We start from the raw sequence: 26155 nt of genomic DNA on the forward strand, positions 1-26155 counted from the left end.
AGTCTGACGACCTTAGGAGGTCATTTACCACCTTCACCAGAGCAGTTTCGGTGCTATGGAAAGGTCTGAAACCAGACTGGAACAATTTGTAAAGTTGGTGGGAGTAGGGATGGTCATGTAGCTGGAGGGCGACAACCTTTTCCAGGACCTTTGCTAAGAAGGGGAGGTTTGAAATGGGACGGTAGTTGGAGAGGTCCTCCGGTTCCAGATTGTTAAGCACAGGTTTGATGGCTGCCAGTTTGAGGGAGGGGGCTACTTCACCAGTAGACAGGGACCTGTTTATTATGTGGGTTGCAATAGGGACAATGGCTGTTAGGCACACTTTCAATAGAGATGTAAGGATGGGGTCCAAAGAGCTGGTGGAGGAGTTTATTTTTAAAACAATGCTGGAGAGCTCAGCTTGGGTGACCTCAGCAAAGTGATCAAGGGCTAGGCCATGGGTCGGGAACCTGTGGCTCGCAAGCCACCACTGGCTCTTTTGCTGACGGCCGGGGCTCTCGGACGAAACGGGTGGGAGAAAAATAGGGAAAAAAAAAACGTGTAATCAAGGGATCAGCCTAGGCCTAGTAGAAGGCTAAAATAACAGTCAATAGTACTTGTTAAGTATGACTGCGCATGTGCAGTTCGGGGCGCAAAGTTTTGTATAAGTGAACAATGCCTGTGATGCATGTGCTCCAGTAAAGTGATACATTTAATACTCAATGTTGTCGTCTATTTAAAGTTAACATTGGTAGCAGAGGATGTCGTCGAACAATTTCAAAGTACCACCTTTGTTTGATGAGAAGAAATCATATGAGAGTTGGAAAAACGAGGTTGAAATTTGGAAACTAGTCACCGAACTGGATGCAAAGAAACTGGCCTTGGCGCGGTGGCTTTATCGCTAACAGGGAGGGCGAGGAACGCAGCCTTGGAAGTAGCCACGGTCGATTTGAAGAAAGAGAATGGCCTGACAACGCTTTTACAGAAATTGGATACCGTGTTTTTGAAAGAGGAAAAAGACAGTCAATATGAGGCGTACATGGAGTTCGACAACATCAAACGAGAAAGTAAAGTGTCCATGCTGGATTACATCATTGAATTCGACCGGACTTACAATAAGATGAGTAAGTTAAAAATGAAGCTTCCAGGTTCTGTTTTAGCTTTTAAGCTGCTTGATACAGCTAGACTTGGTGTTAAAGACAAACAGTTAGCACTTACCGCTTGTTCAGACCTCACGTTTAGTGACATGAAATCAGCTTTGAAAAGAATCTTCGGTGATAATTTGCCACCAGAAGGAGCTAGTGAATCAAATGATCCGGACTGCGCATACTACACACGATTTGCTGGGAAACGTGATGCACGATCAAGTTTTAAAGATCAAAGGACTGTGCCAGGCTCGAATCCATTTGACAAATCTGGGAGAAGATCACACTGTGCTGTCTGTCAAAGCACTTTTTACTGGGCAAAAGATTGTCCCCACAAAAATGAGCAGGCAAAATGTACAGAGGATGTTGAGAGGTTACCACAAAATGTAGATGAGTGCAACATAACTTTGTTTTCAAAGGATTTATTGTCTGACTCTGAGATCTTCATGGTAGAGGCTTTGGGGTCATCTGTCCTTGACACAGCATGTACCAGAACAGTATGTGGAGAAAAGTGGCTTGATCATTATGTAAGTGGATTACATTGGTAATTGTTAAAAATGGAAAGCCATTTACAGATGGCGAGTATGCCAAAGATCTAATGCTGGACGTGGCTAATGAACTGTTCGATGACTTTCCCAACAAAGACAAAATTATCAAAAGAATTAAAGACATGCCACTCTCAGCTAGAACAGTCCATGACCGCACGATTTTGATGGCAAATCAGGTGGAGACACAAATAAAGGACATAAATACAAGTGAATATTTTTCACTAGCCCTCGACGAGTCAACAGATGTTGGCCATATAGCCCAGCTCAGCATCATGGCCAGGTATACTGCTCTGGTAGTTTTGCACTAGCCCTCGACGAGTCAACAGATGTTGGCCATATAGCCCAGCTCAGCATCATGGCCAGGTATACTGCTCTGGTAGTTTTGCCAATGAAGGGATGCACACGAGGGGAGGACATATTCAAATTGTTCATGGATTTTGTGAAAGAGAAGAATGTGCCCCTCAACAAACTCATCTCTGTGTGCACTGACGGTGCCCCATGCATGGTTGGGAAACATAAAGGATTTGAGACACTTTTGCATCAACACGAGGAAAGATGCATCCTCAACTGTCATTGCATTATACACCAGGAGGTACTCTGTGCCCAATTGTGTGGCAAGCAGCTAAGTGAGGTGATGGGACTGGTGGTTAGTGTAGTTAACTTTATCGTGGCCCGAGCTCTTAATGATCGCGAGTTCAAAGCACTGATGGTCGAGGTGGAAAGTCATTACCCAGGACTGATTTTGCACAGCAATGTGCTTTGGTTGTCAAGGGGGAAGGTGCTCAGCCGTTTTGCGTCCTGTCTGAAAGAAATCAGAACTTTTCTGGAGATTAAAAATGCTGAGCGTCCTGAGCTCTTTGACACAGAGTGGCTCCTGAAATGTTACTACCTTGTGGACATCAGTGAGCATCTCAACCAGCTCAATATGAAAATGCACGGCATTGGCAACACAGTCTTGTCGCTTCAGCAGGCTGTGTTTGCATTTAAAAAGAAACTGGAAGTCTTTATTAAGGATATTGAAACTGGCTGTCTCCTGCACTTCGAAAGACTCCTCAATTTCAGGGAAGCATGCTTAACGAGTGACCCTGAGCAACGTTTTCATCTGCAACAGCTGGCTGGCTTCACCTCCGAACTTCTGGTGACTTTCAAATCGCGCTTTGGAGAGTTTTGTGAGCGTAGAAGTCTGTACAAATTCATCACCCACCCACATGAGTGCGCAGTGAACGAGGCACACTTATCGTAATGGAGGTTGCCGACCTGACCTCGTCTGACATTTGGGTGGGCAAGTTCAAATCACTGAACGATCAGCTGGAAGGAATCGCACGTCAGCGAGCACAGCTTGCGAGCGAACACAAGTGGACTGACATGGGAAAGCTTCCATCCGAAGACGAACTGATCCTAAAAACTTGGAATGAACTGCCCATTACATATCGCACTTTGCAACGTGTTAGCATTGCTGTGTTAACCATGTTCGGTTCCACTTATGCATGTGAGAAATCTTTCTCACACATGATAAATATAAAGACGAACCTGGGCTCGCGTTTAAATGATGAAAGCCTCAATGCTTGCATGAAGCTTCACCTCACTAAATATGAGCCAGACTAAAAGGCCGTCAGCAAGTCTATGCAGCACCAGAAGTCACATTAATCTCTGGTAGGTAACTGTTGTTGTTGTTGTAATGTTGTTAACTTATGTCATTTAAAGAATATATTGTGCTTAGTAAACTTATGTATTGTGCTTATTAAAGTTATGTCTTATGAAACTTAGAAGTGTGCTCAGGCTTAAACATAGGGTCTCACACTGAGTGTGGGAAGTAGGCTGTTATTTGTGTCTCTCTCTTCATTTTCAGAAACAACCTTGAAACTGGGTGGAGATGGCACCCGAGCAGCTGGGACGCGTAGGCAAGAACAACTCCCTGATGCACGAGAGAACAAGCTCAACCCTTTTTTGATACTTGTGTTTCAATTGCATTGTATATGATATGCTGGGGCAGGGAAAGATAGCCAGTTGGACTTCGTGAACCAGCCCAAACTCTGTTGCGGGTAGGGAAACTTAGACATCCCCAGAGCTCTGTACTTGTTGATTTCCAACTGCTGCATTAAAGCTGATATTATCGGACCTCTGCGACTCCAGACCACTCTTTCTAGAACACAGATTTGTGTCATTGAATACAATCATTACATATTGGAATAGACACAAAATAATTCAATCCTTCAAATGGTGACCCCGACGCTGAAAAGAGGGAGTCCAGAGGGTTCCGGCCCGACCGACAGATCGTGAGAGAGACCCATACACCGGTACGAGGAGGCAGACGTAATCGTCGGGCGCGCCTCAATATAAAAAAGGTAAGCAGATGTCACACTAGTGACACGGTTAAAAGCAGGTGTTATCCTTGGGCCACAGTCACACAGCCGAGAGACAGATGCAGAAAATGTTTTTAATGATATAATAAAGGATAAAAATGTCCAAATACTAAAAACAATGTAAATGTCTCGTAGCCTATGGCTACTTTGGCGTATTTCCCCTCCGATCCAAGAACGCCGTCGGCTCCGCGCAGCACGGCTCCCCTCTTCCCTTAGACCACCGCCTGCAGTGCGTAGGCCTGCCTGGACAACAATAATAATTGGCTACTTTTGATTCGCACAGTGACAAGTAACTGTGTAGGGGAGATTCAAGTACTTCCCTTTACGTTCATCGGACGAGCCGTGGTTGTGCCTCCGGAGTCCGAATGGGAGCAGCGGAATTTTGATCGTCGCTTCTCTGTGCTCCTGCGTGTGTCCCAGTAGAATCCCGCCTTCTGTTCAATCTCCGCTCCTTTTTGAAGGAGTTCCTCTCATTGGTTGGCCAATCAGTTGGGGATCATTTAGCAGTGATGGGCTGCGTCCCTGTCAGCTGGGGAGTTCCCTCCCCCCGTCCTTGATGTCAAACAGCACATACAACACCATGCACACAATCACAGCAAACAATATGAAAATACCACAGAAACCAATATGAAAACACCACAGCAAACAATATGAAAATACCACAGCAACCAATATGAAAACACCACAGCAAACAATAGTCAAAACCAAACTAAAATAACAGACAACATAGGCTGGCCAACTGACATCTGTGACACAGACACCTGTTAAAAAAGTACTGCTATTCGGAACTGAGAACCAAATTTAGACGATTACTATGTTTCATCGTACCTAATCAAACCAACAGTGGTGAGAAATCAACCGTTTTTGTGTTTTGTCTTTGTCAAGGGGAGGTTAGAGTCCTCTCCAAAAGGGTGGAAGTCCCTACACGTGTTTTGTCTTTGTCAAGGGGAGGTTAGAGTCCTCTTCAAAAGGGTGAGAGTCCCTACACGTTTGTCTTTGTCAAGGAGAGGTTAGAGTCCTGTCCAAAAGGGTGGAAGTCCCTACACGTGTTTTGTCTTTGTCAAGGAGAGGTTAGAGTCCTCTTCAAATGGGTGAGAGTCCCTATACGTGTTTTGTCTTTGTCAAGGAGAGGTTAGAGTCCTCTTCAAAAGGGTGAGAGTCCTAACACTTGGTTTGTCTTTGTCAAAGAGAGGTTAGAGTCTTCTTCAAAAAGGGTGAGAGTCCCTGTAGGCCTTTGTGTTTTGTGTTTATAAAAAAGGAGAGGGTAAAATCCACTCCAAGGGTTAGAGTCCCTGAACTTGTTTTGTGTAAAGGGTTAGAGTCCCTGAGGTTAAGTGTCCCTGAAGTTAAGTGTCCTCTAAAGTCCTAAAAAGGGTTAGAGTCCCTGAGGTTAAGTGTCCTCTAAAGTCCTAAAAGGGTTAGAGTCCCTGAACTTGTTTTGTGTTGAATAAAAATAGAGAGGAGTGTGGTGTGTTTTTTTCTTTGACCAAGAAGTTACAGAAATCCCGAGGAGAGATGGAGAAAGGTGGTTGCTAAAAGAGTCCCGTTACTTGAGATCTTACAAAGGTGATCCCAGAGGTATTAGATGTAATTTGGTTAAAAATGAGCAAGAGAAAAAACTAAATGTATTAGTTTAATTGAAATTTGATTTTAAGTTTTATTTGAGAGTTTTATCAGAGCCTGGCATACTGTTTGGGATAAACAGTTAGGCTGTGATAATGTTGTATTAATAAATGGTATTAGTGCATGAAGAGGGTTATTATAACATTCAGTTCTGAAAATAATTTGGGAAGACTCATCAAGTCTGATAAATTGTGGTTATGATGGTTTGAGCTAATTGGCTCGTTTTGAACTGCAGCAAAGCGAGTTATGAAGTTCTACCTATCTGACCTTTATAGAAAATATAGTTGGGAAAAATGTTTGGTTAATAGCTACATTAAGAACATTATTTGGTCTCTATTTCATTTAAGAAGCATACAGATTCTAGTTTGGCATAATGAAAATTGCTTTTATCATATCTTTGATAAAAAGAGGTGTGATTTGGTAAAATAGAGAATCTAAAACAATATTGGTCTTAAACTTAACTGTTTTAAAAGACAGAAAAGGTTTTTTGGAGTGAAAGAAATTAGACTAACAGTTGATTTTCTAAAGAAGGGAACAAAGAAACAGATTGTCATTTCTAGACTAATAGGAGTTGAATATCAAATGATGATGTATTGTCTTATTAGATGCTGTTACATGTGTTTGCTCAACAATAAGAAAACTGAAGGGTCAATACTGCCTGGTAATTATAGATATGTTTACAGTGGATTGAAATCTTTCCCAGTCCTGTACCAGATGCATTAACAACATTTGAATTGAATTATAGAAGATCATAATTCCACAACTTAAGCCTATTGCTCACGAGAAAAGAGATGTCTTCTGCTAAATTCTGTTCCAGGTGAAGCAGTAAACCAAAGAGTGGAGGAGTCAAACGAGGAGATTGGGTATTGATTAAAGTTATCAATGAAAGGAGGGATCTTATGAAAACTTTAAAATATCCTGTCTAATTTCTGGTTTTTCTATTTGTTTCGAATTTATTTTATTTTATTACAATTCTAAAAGCTTGGCTAAAGTTGTATGTATGTGGTGAAGGGGGCCTGTGAGCATGTCCAGGTCTGCCGTGGATACATGGATGTCGAATGTCCACTCTGTGGAGTGACGGTGGGTTTTCCCCTATAAAATCATTAAGGTTTTCCCACTGTGTCCAGTGTGTCCTCACCACTTGGCCATAACGCTGCATAGTCTCATCATTATTGTTGATTTGTATGCAAACATTGTGTAATCAGTAATGGGATATTTTTTTTAAATTTGGGTTTGTTGTCACACCCTATAAGGGTGTGAAAGGAGGGATTTATTTGAACTTTAAAAAAATATCCACTTTAAATCCTCAAATGGGTTCTTGATTTCAATATCTGTGTTTAATCGTTGGTGTTCGACTGTTCGCATCTCATTTGACTCAGTTACTGCTTGATCATGGGAGATAAGGTGATGCTGGGACTGTAACTCTTTTCTGCTTCAGGACGAGTCAGACCGGCGGGTCTGACTACCTAACCCCCCTAACCAGATCCTGCTCGCCAGACTTTCTGAGATGGGCATCACTGGCACTGCACTCCAGTGGATCTCATCCTACCTGTCGGGAAGATCCTACCAGGTTTCCTGGGGAGGCAAACTGTCAGGCCCTCGCCAGCTCTCCACTGGTGTCCCACAGGGCTCCGTCCTTGGACCCCTCCTCTTATATCTGTACACCACCTCACTTGGACCAATAATCAACTCCCATGGCTTCTCCTACCACTGCTACGCTGACGACACGCAGCTGTACCTGTCGTTCCCCCCGACCGATCCGGGATTGAGGCCTGCCTCACAGACATCTCCGCCTGGATGACCGAGCACCACCTCCAGCTGAACCTCGCCAAAACAGAACTTCTCATCATCCCGGCTAAACCCTCCATCTCCCACGATCTCTCAATCACCCTGGGATCTGCGACGGTGACCCCTTCATTCTCTGCCAGGAACCTTGGGGTTACCATGGACGACGAGCTCTCCCTCACGGCCCACATTGCTGCGGTCTCCCGGTCGTGTAGATTCACCCTCTACAACATCCGGAAGATCAGGAGATACCTGTCTGAGCACTCCACCCAGCTGCTAGTCCAAGCACTTGTCCTCTCCAAGTTGGACTATTGCAACTCGCTGCTCGCTGGTCTCCCAGCATGTGCAACCCGCCCTCTTCAGAGGATTCAGAACGTCTGGGTAGATACAATCTACCCAGACGCTCCCATGTTACCCCGCTCCTCATCTCTCTCCACTGGCTACCTATCATGGCCCGTATCAGATTCAAGACCCTGGTATTGACCTTCCGAGCAGTGAACGGGACTGCACCCGTCTACATCAAGTCTCTTCTGCAGCTTTACACCCCCACCCGTCACCTACGGTCTTCTTCAGACAACCGCCTGGTGGTCCCACCGCTCAAGACCACCCGGTCCCAACACAAGCTCTTCTCCTGTCTGGCCCCCCAGTGGTGGAATCAACTCCCCACCTCCATCAGAGACACTGACTGTCTCTCCACCTTCAAGAAAAGGCTCAAGACGCACTTGTTCCGGGAGTACAACGGTACTTAGGAATGGTTCGCTTGACCCGATGTTAGTTCCCTCAAGGATCACAATGACTCTTGCTCAGAGACTTGTTGCTCTTCTGGTTAGTGGTAACTGATTTAAAATTGTTTGTACTCGCTGTGATATATTGTTTTTTATTATTGTTGGTTGTCTTTTTTTTTTTTTTTTTTTTACAGGTACACTTGCACTTATAGCAGTTCATGTTGTTTAATTGTAACTTGTTTAACTACATGCTCTTATGGTTCTTCCCTTTGGCACTTACTTTGGTTGTTCACAATGTGTGCTTCATGTTTTGGCTACTCGCAATGTTTTGTGGCTATCTCGTTGTTATGATCAGTGACCTATGCACTTTGTAAAGCTCTCTCTTGGAAGTCGCTTTGGATAAAAGCGTCTGCTAAATGAATAAATGTAAATGTTCTAAGGCCCCATTCCCCTGGAGACCATGTCTCCCCCCTTTCTCACTGGATGATCTACCCCTTCCCCTTGGAGACCCTGCCCCATCTGCCCCTATGCCTCATCAGACCTATGAGTGGTCTGCCCCCCCCCCTTCCCCTTGAAGACCCTGTCCCACCTGCCCCAATACATCATCAGATGTTCGGGGAAGCCTGTTGTACATTTATGGACAGGACCATTCAAGGTCATCGAGAGAACCTTGCACGCCATAAGGGTGCTGGGGAAAGGAAGTACGTGGTACCACTGGAGCATGTGTTGTGCTGCTCCAGAATCCAGTCATACATTGCAGGAGTTGGTGGAGAAGGGCCAGGATGAACCGTTTGCTATTGCTACGAATGTGAGGGTCCGGAAAAGAGGGTTACGACTAGGTCAAGAGTGATACTGCTTGACCACACTAGAATTGTACTGGACTAAGAAGGTTTCCCCTATTTTACTTAAGAGTGTGCTATATCAATATCAACATGATTGTTGCCCGTGTATCAAGTCCCTGTGCAACCGGATCATTGTCTCGGCTGTGGAGAACCCAAAGACGGGGTTCCAAATGCCGTTGCTGGGGCTGGCTGACCAGGACGAGGAGGCGGTGGTTGGTCCGGGCTATGTTAAGTGATCTCTGGTGTTTTCAGAGATCAAAAGAGGGATTAAAGAATATATTGTGCTTAGTAAAGTTATGTATTGTGCTTATTAAAGTTATGTCTTATGAAACTTAGAAGTGTGCTCAGGCTTAAACATAGGGTCTCACACTGAGAGTGGGAAGCAGGCTGTTCTTTGTGTCTCTATCTCTTCATTTTCAGAAACAACCTTGAAACTGGGTGGAGATGGCACCCGAGCAGGTGGGACGCGTAGGCAAGAACAACTCCCTGATGCACGAGAGAACAACCTCAACCCTTTTTTGATACTTGTGTTTCAATTGCATAGTATATGATATGCTGGGGCAGGGAAAGATAGCCAGTTGGACTTCGTGAACCAGCCCAAACTCTGTTGCGGGTAGGGAAACTTAGACAACCCCAGAGCTCTGTACTTGTTGATTTCCAACTGCTGCATTAAAGCTGATAATATCGGACCTCTGCGACTCCAGACCACTCTTTCTAGAACACAGATTTGTGTCATTGAATACAATCATTACATATTGGAATAGACACAAAATAATTCAATCCTTCACATTCCCATTTACATTTCAAGTTACTAGTCACATAACTTTTAAAACTAGTAGAAAATGTATTTAACCCTTGTGCTGCCAGCACATCATCATATGGTGATCATATGGAACATCAACAATGGTTCATAGCGAACCATTGTTGTGTTTACCCAATTTTACCCAATACAAAAACAAATAAAAATAATTTTCTTTTAACCTTTGCAATGTGGGGGGTCTGAGACAGCCCAACAGTTAAAAGAAAATGCTTCACTTTGTTTTTGTATGCGGTAAATTTGTCGCAATACGACGGTGGGTCACAATGACTGATGGGTCAGAATGACCCGAAGATAACACAAGGGTTAAAAAAACGTTGAATAAAAGTAACTGTTAGTTAAATATCCAAACTTTTTCTTGTAACCGTCTTTTTGTGGCTCTTCTGAGATTAAAAAAATACAAAATGGTAAAAGTGGCTCTCCAGGCAAAAAAGGTTCCCGACCCTTGGGCTAGGCCATCATGGGGGGCATGATCCGAGGGAAGATCAGGTTGGTCGGGGGTGATGTTGCTCCGGATTTTTGATCACATAACATTTACTCTCGTCTCTTTACACTGGCTCCCTTTCCAAGCCAGAGCTGATTTCAAAGTTCTATTACTAACCTACAAAACTCTGCATGGATTGGCACCACCCTACCTCTCTGGTCTCCTTGTACACTATCGCCCCGCAAGGACACTTAGATCTCAAGATGCCGGCTATCTGGTGGTTCCCAAAATTAAGAAAAAAACTGCTGGAGGCAGGGCGTTCTCATATAGAGCACCGCTTCTCTGGAACAAATTACCTGTCTCAATTAAGGAGGCTGATACTGTTTCGACATTCAAAATTAGGTTAAAAACGTTCTTGTTTAGTCAATTCTATGACTGTTAAATGTAAGTGTGTGTATGTACTTTCTATGTAAACCTGGGGTGTGTGTTTGTTTGTGTGTATCACATGTAACTTTTACATGTAACATCTAGATTTTACAAATAAAGTAAACCTGTTACTGTATATTGTTATTGTTATAGTTTCCGGGGGATGGGGCATTCTCACCCTTATTATATAAATACAACTTATTTTAGAGTTCTCTCCCCTGGAACAGCGTTCATGTTCCAACCGAGGGGGGCTGGCGCTGTCTTAGTGTCTGTTTTCGTTTGGCTCTCGACGAAGGCGGTCACATTTTTCTCTCCTCCCCTCCCTGACCTTCCCTGCTTGGCTCTGTCTTGTCTGTCTCAAGATACTCTCTCATCATCACTCTCCGAAACTAGAAGCATGGAATTAATTAGCTGGTCTCTCAATGCAATTGACACCATCTTCTCGAAGAGAAGCTCGGGTTCTGGGGAACCTAACTGTCCTGACGGGACGTTCGCAGGTGGCTACACGATGGACGCGTGGGCGAATTGGTGTGTCATGTGTCTAGCGGCGCTTTCCGTGGAGGACGTTGAAGACATCTTCATATTCGGAACCGTGATTACAGGCTTTCTGCTGTTTGGAATAGGCGCTGGCTTTGTATATCGGAAAATCAAGGAAACGGCTGCAACCATCAAAAGCCCCGTTAGGCTGCCCGACATGATTGATGCGTTGGGCAGAGCTGTTAGAGCTCAGACTGTGAATTTACAACGCAGTATGGATTACAACAGGGATAAGTTTGCGGCTCTGCAAAGGAAGATGGAGGAGATGGAGACCTTCCTGAAGGGTGGACGTGAAAATTGAGTCGCGGCTACTTGTCAAAACAACTACCCCAATCTTATCCACTTTCGGCCCCGTAACCAGCACAGGTCTTGGCCAAGGCCGTTGCTGGAAAACAACTCCCCTGGAGAGCACTGAAGCGAGACTATCTTTCTCTTCCCTTCCCCCCCCCCACCCCCACCGACATCTGTGGTTTGGTCTCTGCCCGGGTCATGACCAAGGATGTCTCCTTGCCAACACAATCTGCATAGGGAGAATCGGACTGATTGTGGCCTAGGTCGAGGGCGCCAACCCAGACCTACGCACACATTAACTTTCACCTACTACAGATATCACCACCCCCCCACCCCCATCCAACGCCTTCGCCTGCTTGTTTCCCCAGGGTGGCTGGGGGGTCGGTGTCCAGTGCCTACATGGCTGCAGGTCCAGATGCTGCTTGTCTACCCCCCCCCCCCCCCCACTCCCCGTTGCAAGCCACGTGTTTTTGTAAATGTGTTGGGCTTATGTGCTGAGGTTTTTGCCTGTTCCCACACTGTACTCCTCTAGGAGCATTGTCTGGGGGTTGCCTTTTTCTCTCCTCCCCTCTCCTCATGTTATGCTGTAACTTTCTAGTTGGCGCCGAAAATGGCTGCCTAGGTAGGCTCTCCTGCCAAAGTAAATTCCTTGTCTGTGCAAACTTTCATGGCGAATAAACACCAATTCTGATTCTGATTCTTCTGATTCTAGGGCTGCATCAAATACCCTTTTTTGCTCTGCTAAATTGCTGCATTAGTCCACACTTGACCAGTGGGGATCTCATTCTAAATATGACTGTAACTGTTAGCTGCTCCTGGCCTTCTCTAATCGCTGCTCTCCCCTCTCTGTCCCCCCTCCACACATCCCCTGTGGTGTGGGGGGTTTGAGCTGTCAGCACCTGCCTGGTCGTCGGTCTGCCAACGCTGGACCTGGTCGCCAAGCCAACGCTGGACCTGGTCGCCAAACGGAAACCAGTCTCCATGACGGGCAACAGCAAGTTTTCCGGTCCCTTCCTACATCTACCAAGTTGAACAATGGATTTTGGTGTTTCAAAACCCATTGACACTTCCCTGCTGTATGACTATGTTAAGCCTGTGTTCTGCTCCTCTCTTTCACCAACCGTCTTTGGAGGAGGGGATCCCTCACTGAATTGCTCCTCCCAAGGTTTCTTCAATTTTTTCTCCTGTAGTGAGTTTTTCTGGGAGTTTTTCCTTGTCTTCCCTGAGGGTTTAGGTTGGTTGAGGGGCAGTTCTATGGGCGTATATGAAGCCCTCTGTGACATGCTTGCATGTAAAAAGGGCTATACAAATAAATGTTGATTTGATTTGACCCACAGTTCGTGACCACAGGTGAGAGTAGGAATGTAGATCGACTGGTAAATAGAGAGCTTCGCCTTTTGACTCAGCTCCTTCTTCACCACGACGGACCGATGCAGAGCCTGCATCACTGCAGACGCCGCACTGATCCGCCTGTCGATCTCGGGCTCCATTCTTCCCTCACTCGTGAACAAGACCCCGAGATAGTTGAACTCCTCCGCTTGGGTCAAGATCTCCTCACCGACCCAGAGATTGCACTCCACCCTTTTCCGGTCGATAACCATGGCCTCAGATTTGGAGGTGCTGATTCCCATCCCAGCTGCTTCGCATTCGGTTGCGAACCGCTCCAGTGAGAGCTGAAGGTCACGGCCCGATGAAGCCATCAGGACCACATCATCCGAAAAAAGCAGCGACCCGATCCAGAGGTCACCAAACCGGACCCCCTCGACGCCCTGGCTGCGCCTAGAAATTCTGTCCATATAAGTTATGAACACAATCGGTGACAAAGGGCAGCCCTGGCGGAGTCCAACCCTCACCCAGAACAAGTTTGACTTACTGCCGGCAATGCGGACCAAACTCTGGCACCGGTCGTACAGGGACCGGACAGCCCCGATCAGGGAATCCGGTACCCCGTACTCCCGGAGCACCCCCCACATGAGCCCCAGAGATTACGGTCGAATCCCGGCCCCACCCGAGACATGATCGAAGCTCTCCCGGAGGTGGGAGTTGAAGCTCCTTCTGACAGGGGATTCTGCCAGCCGTTCCCAGCAGACCCCCACATTACGTTTGGGCCTGCCAGGCCTGACCGGCGTCCTCCCCCACCGTCGTAGCCAACTCACCACCAGGTGGTGATCAGTTGACAGCTCCGCCCCTCTCCTCACCTGATTGTCCAAGACATTCGGCCCCAGGTCCGACGATTCGACTACAAAGTCGGTTATCGAACTAAAACCTCAGGTGTCCTGGTGCCAAGTGCACATATGGACACCCTTATGCTTGAACATGGAGGGCCTGGAGTCAGAACAGCAGTTAAGGCTAGAAACCCTACTCACCCACTGGTCTAGTGTATTCTCTGCTCACAAGGAGGATTTTGGTAAGAATGATGCTGTCTTACAGCATATCCCTACGGGCAATGCCCCTCCAAGTCGAGAACGATATCGACCAATTACCCCTAGCCTTTATGTACAGCTTAGAGGACTGCTGGCTGGCATGTTGGAGTCTGGAGTCATAAAAGACAGTTCCAGACCCTGGGCTGCGCCAATAGTTCTGGTGAAGAAAAAGGATGGGACCTGGAGGTTCTGTGTGGACTATAGCCGGCTTAACGCCTTGACCCACAAGGATGCATATCCCCTCCCTCGCATCGAGGAATCCCTTACCTGCCTCAAAGAAGCCGCCTGGTACTCAACTCTAGACCAGGGCAGTGGCTACTGGCAGTTAGTAGTGAATCCTCTCAACAGGGAAAAGACTGCATTCACCACGCCGGTGGGGCTCTTTGAATTCAATCGTATGCCTTTTGGACAAAAAAAACTAATGCCCCCGCTACATTCCAGCGACTCATGCAGAAGTGTTTGGGAGATAAGGTAAATGACTACCTGTTGATTTATTTAGATGATGTCATTATCTATTCACTTGATTTTGACACCCATATTGAACATCTCGAGAAAGTGTTTCAGAGACTTTCCAAGCATGGACTAAAATTGCAACCCAAGAAGTGCCGATTTTGTCCAAAGGGGGGTAATTTATTTGGGCCATTTGGTGAGTAGAGCAGGGGTGTCCACAGATCCGGGGAAAATAGTAGCAGTACGTGACTGGCCACAACCAGAAACCACTAAACAGGTGAGTTCATTTCTTGGATTTGCTGGCTACTACAGACGTTTCATTCCCTCCTTCTCCAGGATTGCTGGCCCCCTCAATAGCTTGCTGGCTGTTACTGCGACCCTTGGGAAGAAGAATCGTCCAGCGGCTTGGAGCCCTGAATGTCAACAAGCGTTTGACCGGCTAAAGGGCACTCTGTTAAGCGCACCGTTCCTGGCATATGCAGACTTTAGCGAGCCATTTGTTGTTTATACTGATGCCAGCGTAGGGGGTTTAGGGGCAGTCCTGTCCCAAGTTCAAGATAATAAGGAGAGGGTTATTGCCTATGCAAGCCGGAGCCTTTCGCCTTCTGAGAAGAATGACCAGAATTAACGTTATTTTAAACTCGAGCTGCTTGCCCTTTATTGGGCGGTAACAGAGAAGTTTTGAGATTACTTGTGGGGGGCAGACTTCATAGTATATACAGATAACAACCCCCTGGTCCACCTCCACACTGCAAAGCTTGGGGCCGTGGAGCAACAATGGGTGGCCCAGCTTGCTAACTTTCAATTCCAAGTAAAGTACCGCCCTTGCTGCACAAATCAGAACACAGATCTTCTGTGCCGGCTCCCAAGCACAGAGGGACAGGTTTGTCTGAACCAAATGACGCCTGAAGGAGTGCCACCGGCAGAATTAACTGACATAGGGCCCTATTTTATCGATCTGAAACGCAAGTATCAAAACGCAAAGCGCAAGTAACATTGAGGGCGGGACTCCGGCTTGGTTGCTATTTTGCCGGCGGGATAAATGACTTTGCGCCTGGCGCAAATCTAAAATGGGTAGGTCCGAAGTAGCTACATTACTAATGGGTGTGGTTTGGGCGTAACGTGCAATAAACCAATCAGAGCGTCATCTCACATTCCCTTTAAGAGCAGCGCTTGTTCCATGGCGGATTGCTATTATAACGGCGGATTTGCCAGGCGCACGCCAGGAGCGGTTCACAGCCGAGGACACCGACGTTCTAGTCAGGGCCGTAACAGATAGAGAAGTGACATTGTATGGGAAAGGCAGAGCAGTTTTCTCATTGCACTAAATTGCCCGCTCATGCTGCTCATTTAAATTCTTACCCTATATTTTATTTTTAAAATTGTTTAGTTCTTGGAATTAGTTTAACTGTTGTACTTTTTGTACTTAATTTAAGACCCGTATATGTTTATTGTTTGCACCTTCCTGCCACAGTAAATTCTGTGTTTGTGTAACATAGGCTACATGGAGAATAAACCAAATTCTGATTCTGATGGAGATGGGAGAAGAAACCCACCCAAATTAGCTTTGGTTAAACAGGCGTGGGAGAAAATTGCCACAATTGTTACAAATCATGTTTACATACATAGAGATTTCTCATGAAAATCTTTTTATAATCATTGAAGAAATGTAACACGCCATAAATCAAAACAATGTAACGTAGCTTCGCAGAAAGCCTCGCCAGCAGTGCGCACGGACCAAGCTTGCGCCCTTAAAATAGCATCTGAATAATTTTTCCTGGTCAGTGGCGGAATTGTTTTTCAAAAACTGCAAAATAGCACCAGGGAACGTTTGCGCCGGAACACGCCTCCTTTTTCGCTGAACCGCCCACGGGAGCGCAAGGTCATTTCGACGTGCGTCTGTGAAGGGAAAAGTCCGCTTTGCGTCGAGTGCAAACAAGGAATGATACTTGCGTTGTTGACAAAGTCAATTGCGCTGGGTGCAAGATAGGGCCCATAGAGCCTAATTGGGGGCAGATTCAACAAGAGGATCAACATCTTCAATCGTTGGCCCAGAAGGTCAGTCAAGGGGAGAGGCCCAAAGCAGGGACTCAGCAAGGTGTCCATCTGGAGGAAAAAATATGGTGGAAGGATTTGGACCATACAGCTAACAGGAATGGGACACTTTGTCGTAAGGTATGGGATAAGGTGGAAGACGCCTGGAGGTTCCTGGTGCCCAACACTGCTACCAAAGGTTTGTGTGAGAAGTACCATGTTTCGCTTGGACATCTGGGTGCTGGACGCACCGAAGCCGCCTTGTGGCCTCGTCCCTCGTCTAGGGAACGATGTGCGAGGCTGGATCAGTGAATGCGCCCAGTGTGTGCAGAGCAAACCGGGACCAGAGGTAAGGGCACCCCTGGTGCCAATCACTACTGGTTATCCTTTGGAAGTGTTGGCCATTGACTACCTATCGCTGGGTCAGCCTGGTGACCCTACCTGATTGTCACTACCACGACCAGATAGCTTGTATCTGTCATGACAATCAGGTAGGGGTACCTGATTGTCATGACAGATACATTTTTTAGATATGGCTGGGCTGTCCCCAACAAGGATTAGACTGCAGAGACTACTATACAAGCTATCTGGTCGTGGTAGTGCAACACTGGGGTTGTCCAGAACGGATTTTGTCTGATCGGGGGGCAAAGTTTGAGTCTGCAGTGGTAGCTCAGTTTTGCCAGCTCTATGGTTGTGCAAAGATTCGTACTACCCCATATTGGCCACAGGGAAATGGTGCCTGTGAGCGTTTCAACCAGACCTTGATCTCTCTCCTTGGGTCCCTAGGACAGGATCAACAAAGGTCCTGGCATGAGCAGTTGCCCATGCTGCCTCAGGCATATAATAACACTGAACATAATAGCGCTAGGCTTACACCGTTCTTTGTAATGTGTGGCAGGCATGCCAGTCTTCCTGTGGATGTGATTTCAGGTGTAGAGGCCCCGACACTACGAAGGGACCTGGATGGATGGGTGAGGCATCACCCCGACCAACTACACAGAGACTATAGACTGGTTGAGGAAAGGGCCAGCCATCAGCAGGAACAGGACAAGCAGAGGTATGATAAGCGAGCAAGGGACCTTCCATTGTTGGCAGGTGAAGGAGTTCTCCTGTGCAACTTCAATTTATCTTGGTACCCACCCTGCCTTCCTATCATGTCTCCCGTCAGACCAGAGCCCTCTGCTCCCCTAAGGTTGGTAGATGGGGAAGGGGTGGGGCCAGTTCGTAGGTCAAACAGAGAGAACAGACAGCGCCCACTGCGATTGAGAGACAACGAGTGGGTGGTTGGGTAGTAGGTATAGTCGGGATGACTATAGACAGAGGGGGGGGGGGGAGAGTCACAGGCCAGGAATAACAATAGATAATTGGTGATCGGGTACACCTGTGGCGAATCAGATTGGAAGCGTTGGATTGGCTGTATTCTCATATATAATACCGCAATGGTTGTTTGTGGAAAGAGGGGGTGGTTCGGCACGTATGTTTGACTGATCTGTATTTACTCTTTCTCTGGGGATCGCGCGAGAGATAAGGGCAGCTGGTGTGCACCCGGTGCTCTCTTGTACTGCTGATCGGTATGCCCACAGGATCAACGGCAGGTGGCGATCCCAGTTGCGTTGGTGTTGGGAGGTGACGATGGCTAGTTGTGCAACAAGCGTCATATTAAAGCGTTCGACTAGCCCATCGCTCTGGGGGTGGAGGGGTGTCGTCCTGTTCTTATTCACCCCCATCCACTGACACACCTGTCCGAACATCTGCCTCGAAATTTCGCGACCTGATCGCTGTGAAGCTCTTGGGGGGCTTCAAACCAGCAGAACATCTCGCACACCAGCTTCTCTGCTGTTGTAATGGAACTGCATATGCCTCAGGCCACTTGGTAAAGTAGTCCTCTGCTACGAGGACATACCGGTTTCCGGCGTCGGGAAAGGTTCGAGGAAGTCCACCCCAATCCGTTCCATGGGTGCCCCTACTTGGTACTGCTGCAGGGGAGCATGTGACCGTCCGGAGGGTCCCTTCCTGGCGGTGCAAGCATCACAACAGTGTACAAACAGTTCAGTGTCCTGCCTGCACCCTGTCCAGTAGAACCGCTGCTGCAGTCGGTTCAGGCTCTTTGCTATTCCAAAGTTGCCCGCTCCCACGGAACCTTGGACGGCCCTCAGCACCCGCTGATGCAAGTTCCTGGGTACTGCCTGTAATGTTTCCGTGTGTCGATTGTGGTTTGTTCAATAACAAGACAGTTAGATTGATTTGGATGCTTTACTGACGGACATCACTTGCATGCATCTGCTTCATACATCTGCTGGAACTGCACTAACCTTGTTCACTAGTCAGTGCTTACGTCACTACGCAGACAGCGTATCTCAACATCACATCACTCTTTTCTTTTTTTTCTTTTTTGGACAACCTGTCAATGGACATAAACACAATTCCATATATGATCAAACTATTCTGGCAAACTGAGAATTGTTGCCTTGAAAACATAAGTGGGGACACACAAAACATCAGCACCACATTTCACATTGCATACACTTGGAGATACAGAACATATCATATGCATTCATAAACATAAACTGGCAAAACAGGATATTGAAAGGATATGTTTTCTTTGCATATCTCCATGAACTCTAGACAGTCTATTCATAGTCACGCAAATAGGTTGGAGGGTGCCTATGTTGCCTGACTGGATATCTAGGCTGTGTTGGTGCTGGTTCTGGTTGATCATTGCCATCATCAGGATCAGGATCCAGGTCGTAGTCGGGTGGTGGCAGTTGGTCTTGCTGCGTCATGGGATGGATCTTCTTGAAGAACGAGCTGTTCCTGGTGATGGTATAGCCATTCCGTTCTGCTGTCACCATGGAGCCTTTCACATTGATGACGGTGAGTCGTTCCTTGCTGTACGGTGTTGTCAGCTTGTTCTGTCTCACTTGACGACAAAGCACATTGTCACCTGGCTTGATGTGAGATGGTACTGCGTGTCGTCGCTCATCAGAACGGATCTTCATTTTAGCTTTTGCCTCAGTGTCCCTGTTACGCACTTCTTTGTCAGCACTAATGACTGTTGAGTAGGCTGATGGTATCTTAGTGTTCAAACGTCGTTGGAACATCAACTCTGCAGGAGATGTGGTGTAGCTCTGTATTCACGTAAGAAGATGTTCATTTGTTGCTTCCATGGGATACCTTGCATTGGGGCGATCCGAATCACTTTCCCAATCGTACGCATGAATCTTTCTGCTGTTGCATTGGCCTGTGGCCAGAGCGGTGTTATTTTTCTGTGATGGAATCCCATGTGTTGAGCAAACTGGGAAAACTGGGAACCACTGAATGGTGGTCCATTGTCTGTCTTCACAACGTGTGGTATCCCGAACATTGAGAAGATGTTGTCCATGCGTGGTATCACGACACTGGATGAAATGGAGTGCAGAATATCCACTACTGGATAACGTGTGTAGTCATCTACAATCACCATCAGATATTCTCCAGATGGGAGAGGTCCATAGAAATCTGCACTTACTGAATGCCATGGTGATTCAGGTAGATTGGACATTTTTAGTGGCTCAGTCCTGATGACTGGAGTGTTGGCCTGACAGGCTAGACAGTTTTTGATAAGTGCCTCTGCTCGCTGATCAATGCCTGGAAACCACACTTTCTCTCTGAGCAGGACCTTTGTCTTGGCAATGCCTTGATGGCCGTCATGGGCAAGTTCCAGGACATGGTGTTGCAGAGATGAGGGTATCACAATCCTACAGCCTCTGAGTATTAAGTCCTCACTTGCTGACAGTGTGAGTTCATTCCTGACATGTTTGTACTGCTGAAGTGTAGCAGCTTGCGGTGCATTGTCAGTAATGGTGTGCCACGAATTGTTCTTAATGTGTGCACTGACCTGTTGCAGAGTGCCGTCTTTCAGTGTCTCTGCTTTGATGTGGTCAAGAATCATTGCCTTCGGTGTAGCCAGCAGTGATATGAAGTTGATATATTCTTCTGCAATCTTGGAGGCTCTTGTGCTCCCGGATGTCTGAATTGGTATTGGATGTCGAGACATGTAATCAGCAGGGTTGTCTGCCCCCTTTCTGTACACAATCTTGAAGTCGCATGGTTGGAGTCGGAGTCCCCATCGCTCTATCCGAGCAGGTGGCTTTGACTTTGGGTTATTCCATATCAGCTCCAATGGCTTGTGGTCAGTCACAAGAGTAAACTCATTACCGTAGAGGTATATGTGGAAGTGCTCACAGCTCCAGATGATCGCTAGGGCCTCGCGCTCTGTCTGTGAGTAGCGCCTTTCAACATCTGTCAGTGCCCGACTGGCATACGCTATGACATGCTTCTCTCCCTTGTCTGTTTGACAAAGAATCGCACCCAAACCACATGGGCTGGCATCCACAACGAGTTCAGTGTCCTTTTTCGGGTCAAAATAGGACATGGTAGTGTCGCTGGTGAGACGCTCCTTGAGTGTCTGTACTGCAGCCGAATGCTCAGCACCCCAATTCCAAGGTGCTCCTTTCTTGGTGAGCTCCCTGAGTGGTGCAGTGATGGTGGAGAAGTCTTTAATAAATCTGGAGCAATAGTTTGCCATACCGAGAAGGCTTCTGATTTCGGCAGGGTCTTTGGGATCTGATGCTTTATGTATGGCTGCCACTTTGCGAGGATCAGCTGAGATGCCATCAGCTGAAAAGATAAAGCCAAAGAATTCCAGTCGTTGCTTGTTAAGCTCGCACTTGTTGCGATTCAATGTGAGGCCACATTCTTTGAGTCTGGAAAAGACTGCTCGCAAGGCATCGTCATGGGCTTTTTGTGATGAGCCGTACACAATGATGTCATCGCTTAAATTCTTGACACCAGGGATGCCGTGCATTACCTGGCAAATGGTGTTCTGGAAGACCTCAGCAGCTGATGATATGCCGAAACTCAGTCTTTTATACCGTCTCAGGCCCAGGTGAGTTGTAAAGGTTGTGATGTATCGGCTATCCGGATGCAGCTCTAGCTGATGGTAGCCTTTGTTGAGATCTAATTTTGAAAATACCCGTGCCCCGTTTAGCTCATGGATCACGTCGTCCATTGTGGGCGTGAGGTGACGTTCACGTTGTATTGCCACATTTGCTTGACGCATGTCAACACAGATCCGTACTTGATCGGGGTCCTTAGGCTTCGGCGGGGTAACAATTGGAGAAACCCAGGGTGTTGGCCCGGTCACTCGTTCAATTATGTCGTCTTCTTCCAGCTTTCGTAGTTCTTCTTCGACCTTCTGTCGGACGTGGAAAGGAACCCTTCTGTGTGGTTGACACGTTGGCTGTACCTCAGGATTGATGTGTAGCTTCACACGGAAATCTTTGAGCTTGCCTATACCAGTGAACAGTTCAGGATGACTGTCAATCAACTCGTCTGAGACACTCCTAATGGTGGGGTCCACTGCATTGATAATCTGTATTAGGCCAAGCTTGCTAGCTGTGTCATAGCTCAAAAGAGTGTCCACTGCCCTTCAGCACATAGAAAGTTGCCTGTGTGTGTCTGTCCTTTGCTTTCACAGAGCACTCAAAAACACCCATAATAGGCAAAGCATGTTTGGATCCATATGAAAATATTTTGATATTGGCAACCTTCATTTCTGTCTGTGGCCAGAGCATATTGTATATGTTTTCACTGATTATGTTAACTGCTGCTCCAGAGTTGATCAACACTTCAACTTGCATGTCATTGAGCAGTATAGATGTTCTGGGGTGTTTGGGGCAGGCTTCACCATTAACTGAAAACACATACTGATCATCACTGCTTGATGAGTCCCTTTGTGTACCACACTCTGATGCAGTCACTCGATTTACACGTCTTGTGCTTTTCTGTTGTCCATATGTGGTGTCTTTGTTATGATCATGACGTACCTTTCTGTCTTGAGCTGATTTTCTTTGGTTTGAGCGGCACACCTTTGCGAAATGGTTTGGTTTTCCACATACATTGCAGTCCTTGCCTTTTGCTGGACAATCTCCTCTGTGAGGATATCTCCCTCCACAGTTTCTGCATTGTGTGTCTGTTTGCATTTTTGTTTCCCCTCTGATCATTCATTTGTGGTTTATATTTGTGTTCAATTGCGTTGACAGCAGTGGATGTACCTTGTTCAATGCCCTCTGCCTACTGCTCTGATATTTCTAGCGTTCTCCCAAAATTCAGCAGAGTTTCCAGCGTCATTTCAGGTTCTCTTAGCGCCCTCCGGCGGAGTCTTGAGGAAGTGCAGCTTTGGATGAGCTGGGCTTTTATCTCACTGTCCACACCGGCAAACTCACTGGAAAGGTCTCTGGAAAGCATGCGTAACCTCGTGTGATATGTGTCCAGATTTTCTCCTTGTTCCTGTGCGGCTTTTCTAAACTTGTACACAAGATATTGAGTGTTTTTCTTTGGGGTGAAGTATCCATCCAGTTTAGTTTTTGTTGTTTCAAAATCATCATCTTCACCGGCAAGTGTGTCGTATATGTCATGAACACGTTCCCCAGCTAAGTGCAAAAGAAGCGCCCTTTTCCTTCCATCATTCATAATGTTCATTGCAACTAGAAAGTTTTCAAAGCGTTGGATCCACTTACTCCATCTCGTTCCGACTGAAGTTGGATCAATCTCCGTATCGAACGGCAGAATAGCAGCATGGCTTATGGCGGAGTTCATCATTTTTACGTTGCTAGTTTCTTAACATCCACTGTACGTTATTAACTGGTTGGCTAGCCTTTAGCTTTCAAACTCACGTTGCGAGTTGACTGTTCGGCATCGGTTTTTCTCCTTTCCTTTTTAAATATTCTTCACGCGAATATCCATTTGAATCCTCGTCGCCACTGTAATGTTTCCGTGTGTCGATTGTGGTTTGTTCAATAACAAGACAGTTAGATTGATTTGGATGCTTTACTGACGGACATCACTTGCATGCATCTGCTTCATACATCTGCTGGAACTGCACTAACCTTGTTCACAAGTCAGTGCTTACGTCACTACGCAGACAGCGTATCTCAACATCACACTGCCATGTGCTGCCCCCGAGACCCGGGGCACGCCAAATCCGGTAGAGCAGCCCGTCGTGCCGGGCTAGGGAAGCCCACTGTGAGTAGTACGCCTTGGTCTCGCCAGATAAAGCAGAGACATCTTGCCAGGGGGGGGGCACTCTCCATCGTCAACCCAGTGTCCCACCACAGCTAAGATGGGGTCGTCTGCTTGCGCTGCTTGCCACTCTGGGTCACTCACCGCTGAAAGGGACCCTTTTACTGTCACATCCATTCGAGTTGTGGCCACCCAGGGAGTTTGGCGATCCTGTTCCTCTTGTGGAGACAAAAAGGATGGGGGGAGAGAACTCCCCAGCTGACAGTGACCCAGCCCATCACTCCTAACAATCCACTGATTGGTTGGCCAATAGCAGGGGCTCCTTTAACCCTTGTGCGGTTCACAACGAACCATCGTTGTGTTGCGACAACTTTACCCAATACTAAAACAAATAAAAAGCATTTTCTTTTAACCTTCGCGATGTGGGGGGTCTGAGACAGCCCGACGGTTAAAAAAAAATGCTTCACTTTGTTTTTGTATGCGGTAAAGTTGTCGCAATACGACGGTGGGTCACAATGACTGATGGATCAGAATGACCCGAAGATAACACAAGGGTTAAAAAGGAGCGGGGACTAAGTAGAAGGGGAGAGCTTCATTCAAAAAGAACATGTTTACGATCGGATGAAGGGACCAGCCGGATTCCACTACCCGCAACTAGGCCCAGGAGGAAGCGACCAGCTGGATTCCGCTGCCCGCAACCAGACTCCGGGGTCACAACCACGGCTTGGCTGTCAGACGAACCTACTACATCCAGAATCTAGGATATATCTACAGCTTGACTGCTGACGCCTAAATGGGGCTCGCTCCACGCGTCACAAGAGGTGGGCTACAGCTGAAAGGAGTGGTATTATACGGAATCGGCAGCGGCGACTAATAAAGTTGGCATACACAAAAGGACCACAAGGAGAGACACCCCTCTTAGGTTTTTAAAGGGCAGAAAGATTTATTGAAGCCTATGTTTTTGTATCCTCTGTCCCTTGACTGGTGTGACTGTAGCCCAATGATCAGAACCTGCAATTTAAAACATGTCACCAGTGTGACACTTACTGCAGCATCATCCTGCCCAGGGAGCAGAGTGGAGATGGAGAAGAACCTCCTGCTGAAGATGGTGAAGGAGCCGCCGGGAGGAGACATCGACCTGGAGACGGACCTAAAGGACATTTTTAAGAACGACCGGCACTGTGCTGACCTCCTCAACATGGACAAGAGGAAGAACGGCAGCCTGATGTCGGTCTACCTCCGATACTGGCAGCTGCAGGTCACTATGCAGAAACATAAGAAAGCTGAGGATGCCATCATGGGTACCCAACCAAACTTTAAGTGACCTGTATACAAGACTCTGGGTTGATTTTGAGGACACAGAAAAAAACTAATCTTGAGTACCTATTTAAACTAGTCCTGAACAGATATTAAGGCTTGTTCAGGGTTTAGATTAAGACTAATACTAGACCGAATCTCAAAAAGAGTTTTCTCTAAACATTTAGAGAAGGCCCATGAGGGTAAATCTCTGGGATTTTGGGGGTGACATAAAATAAAGGATATTCCTTGAAAACGATTTGAAGTCTAGGATTAGACTGCAAAACCTATAATTAGGATTATACCCAAGTTTAGGTATCTTACTCCATGATGTTCATCATATATCTCTTGACTACTGACTATTACCATTTCAGTCGTGATTGATTTCACCATTTATTCATGAGAAATGGTTTAACATTGGCGAAATGGATCTTCATGGGGAAGCACTCCCTGCCTCGCTGCAGCATGCATGACATGAGGCAGAAAAATCCCCGACGGGGAGTACAAACAGACACCATGGGGAAGAAAGGGATGGTGGTGGGTGACAGCAGCGCAGAACACTAAGGTAATCGAGGATGCGTGTGCGAGCGACTTTATAGCGCCGCCTATCAAGCTAAGCCTATGGGCTAAGAACACGGCGATGGGTGATATGATGCGCGATGCGCGAGTGACATGCCTGAATCTGCATCGCTCAGAGAACGTCTGCTGCAGAAACCCACATTAATTATTATAACCCATATTGTCACAGTAAGTAAATCTAAAATGTTATGATGATTTGACCCGAGATGCTCTTTGTGCATGACGTAGTCCCAGATCCACATATGATTTTTTTTGTTTGGCTCCTTGTGATATTGCAGAGATGTATTTAAAGAAGCATTTACTGTACCAAGCAAGTTACCCCAGGAGATGGGGCAGGGGACAGAGTAACAGAAATATATTTGGCCTACATTTTCTTTGTGGACTTCAGATAGAAAGCAGGCGGAAACTATACAACAACTGTGTCTAAAGCCTAATGCCTACCAGTCATGCACAGATGCTGTTGCAGGGGTTTCTCATTGTATTAGGTGGGGTTTATGCCATGGATATTAGTTCTTGAAGCTCAAGAGTGGAACTACTTGACAATCACTGTTTAACATGATATCATGAATAAGAAATGGCCAATAGCAGTGTGTTATCTTAATCAGTTATTATTGAGTTTATTTGCTGTATGTTCTGCATGTGTACATGTGTGCTTCATGAATGTGTGTAGGAAATGAGGGAAGGGTGTTCATGATGTAGGAGTAGCGATTCAGTTTCTGGGCCCTTCGTGTCCATATTATCATATGTATCATAATTATAAAAGGTAAAAGGCATCCTGGATCCACACTCTTGACCACAGGCAAACC

General features: G+C 46.6%; 1 protein-coding gene and 1 long non-coding RNA gene across 2 annotated transcripts in view; both read left to right on the forward strand.

Moving 5' to 3' along the window:
- The first annotated feature begins 4807 nt into the window (after positions 1–4807).
- On the forward strand, positions 4808–5469 carry LOC134023035 (uncharacterized). Its single transcript, XR_009930728.1, has 3 exons — positions 4808–4903; positions 5106–5364; positions 5425–5469. It is a non-coding gene; the product is annotated as an uncharacterized LOC134023035 (long non-coding RNA).
- Positions 5470–15433: 9964 nt separating this feature from the next.
- LOC134023030 (interleukin-1 receptor type 2-like) overlaps positions 15434–26155 on the forward strand; it is a 209044-nt gene continuing 198322 nt past the window's right edge. Inside the window, 1 exon segment of the mRNA XM_062464840.1 lies at positions 15434–15452. Coding sequence (XP_062320824.1) covers positions 15449–15452 — 4 coding nt within the window. The 5' untranslated portion in view covers positions 15434–15448.

The sequence above is a fragment of the Osmerus eperlanus genome, chromosome 7 (genome assembly GCF_963692335.1).
Source record: "Osmerus eperlanus chromosome 7, fOsmEpe2.1, whole genome shotgun sequence".
Classification (NCBI taxonomy): domain Eukaryota; kingdom Metazoa; phylum Chordata; class Actinopteri; order Osmeriformes; family Osmeridae; genus Osmerus; species Osmerus eperlanus.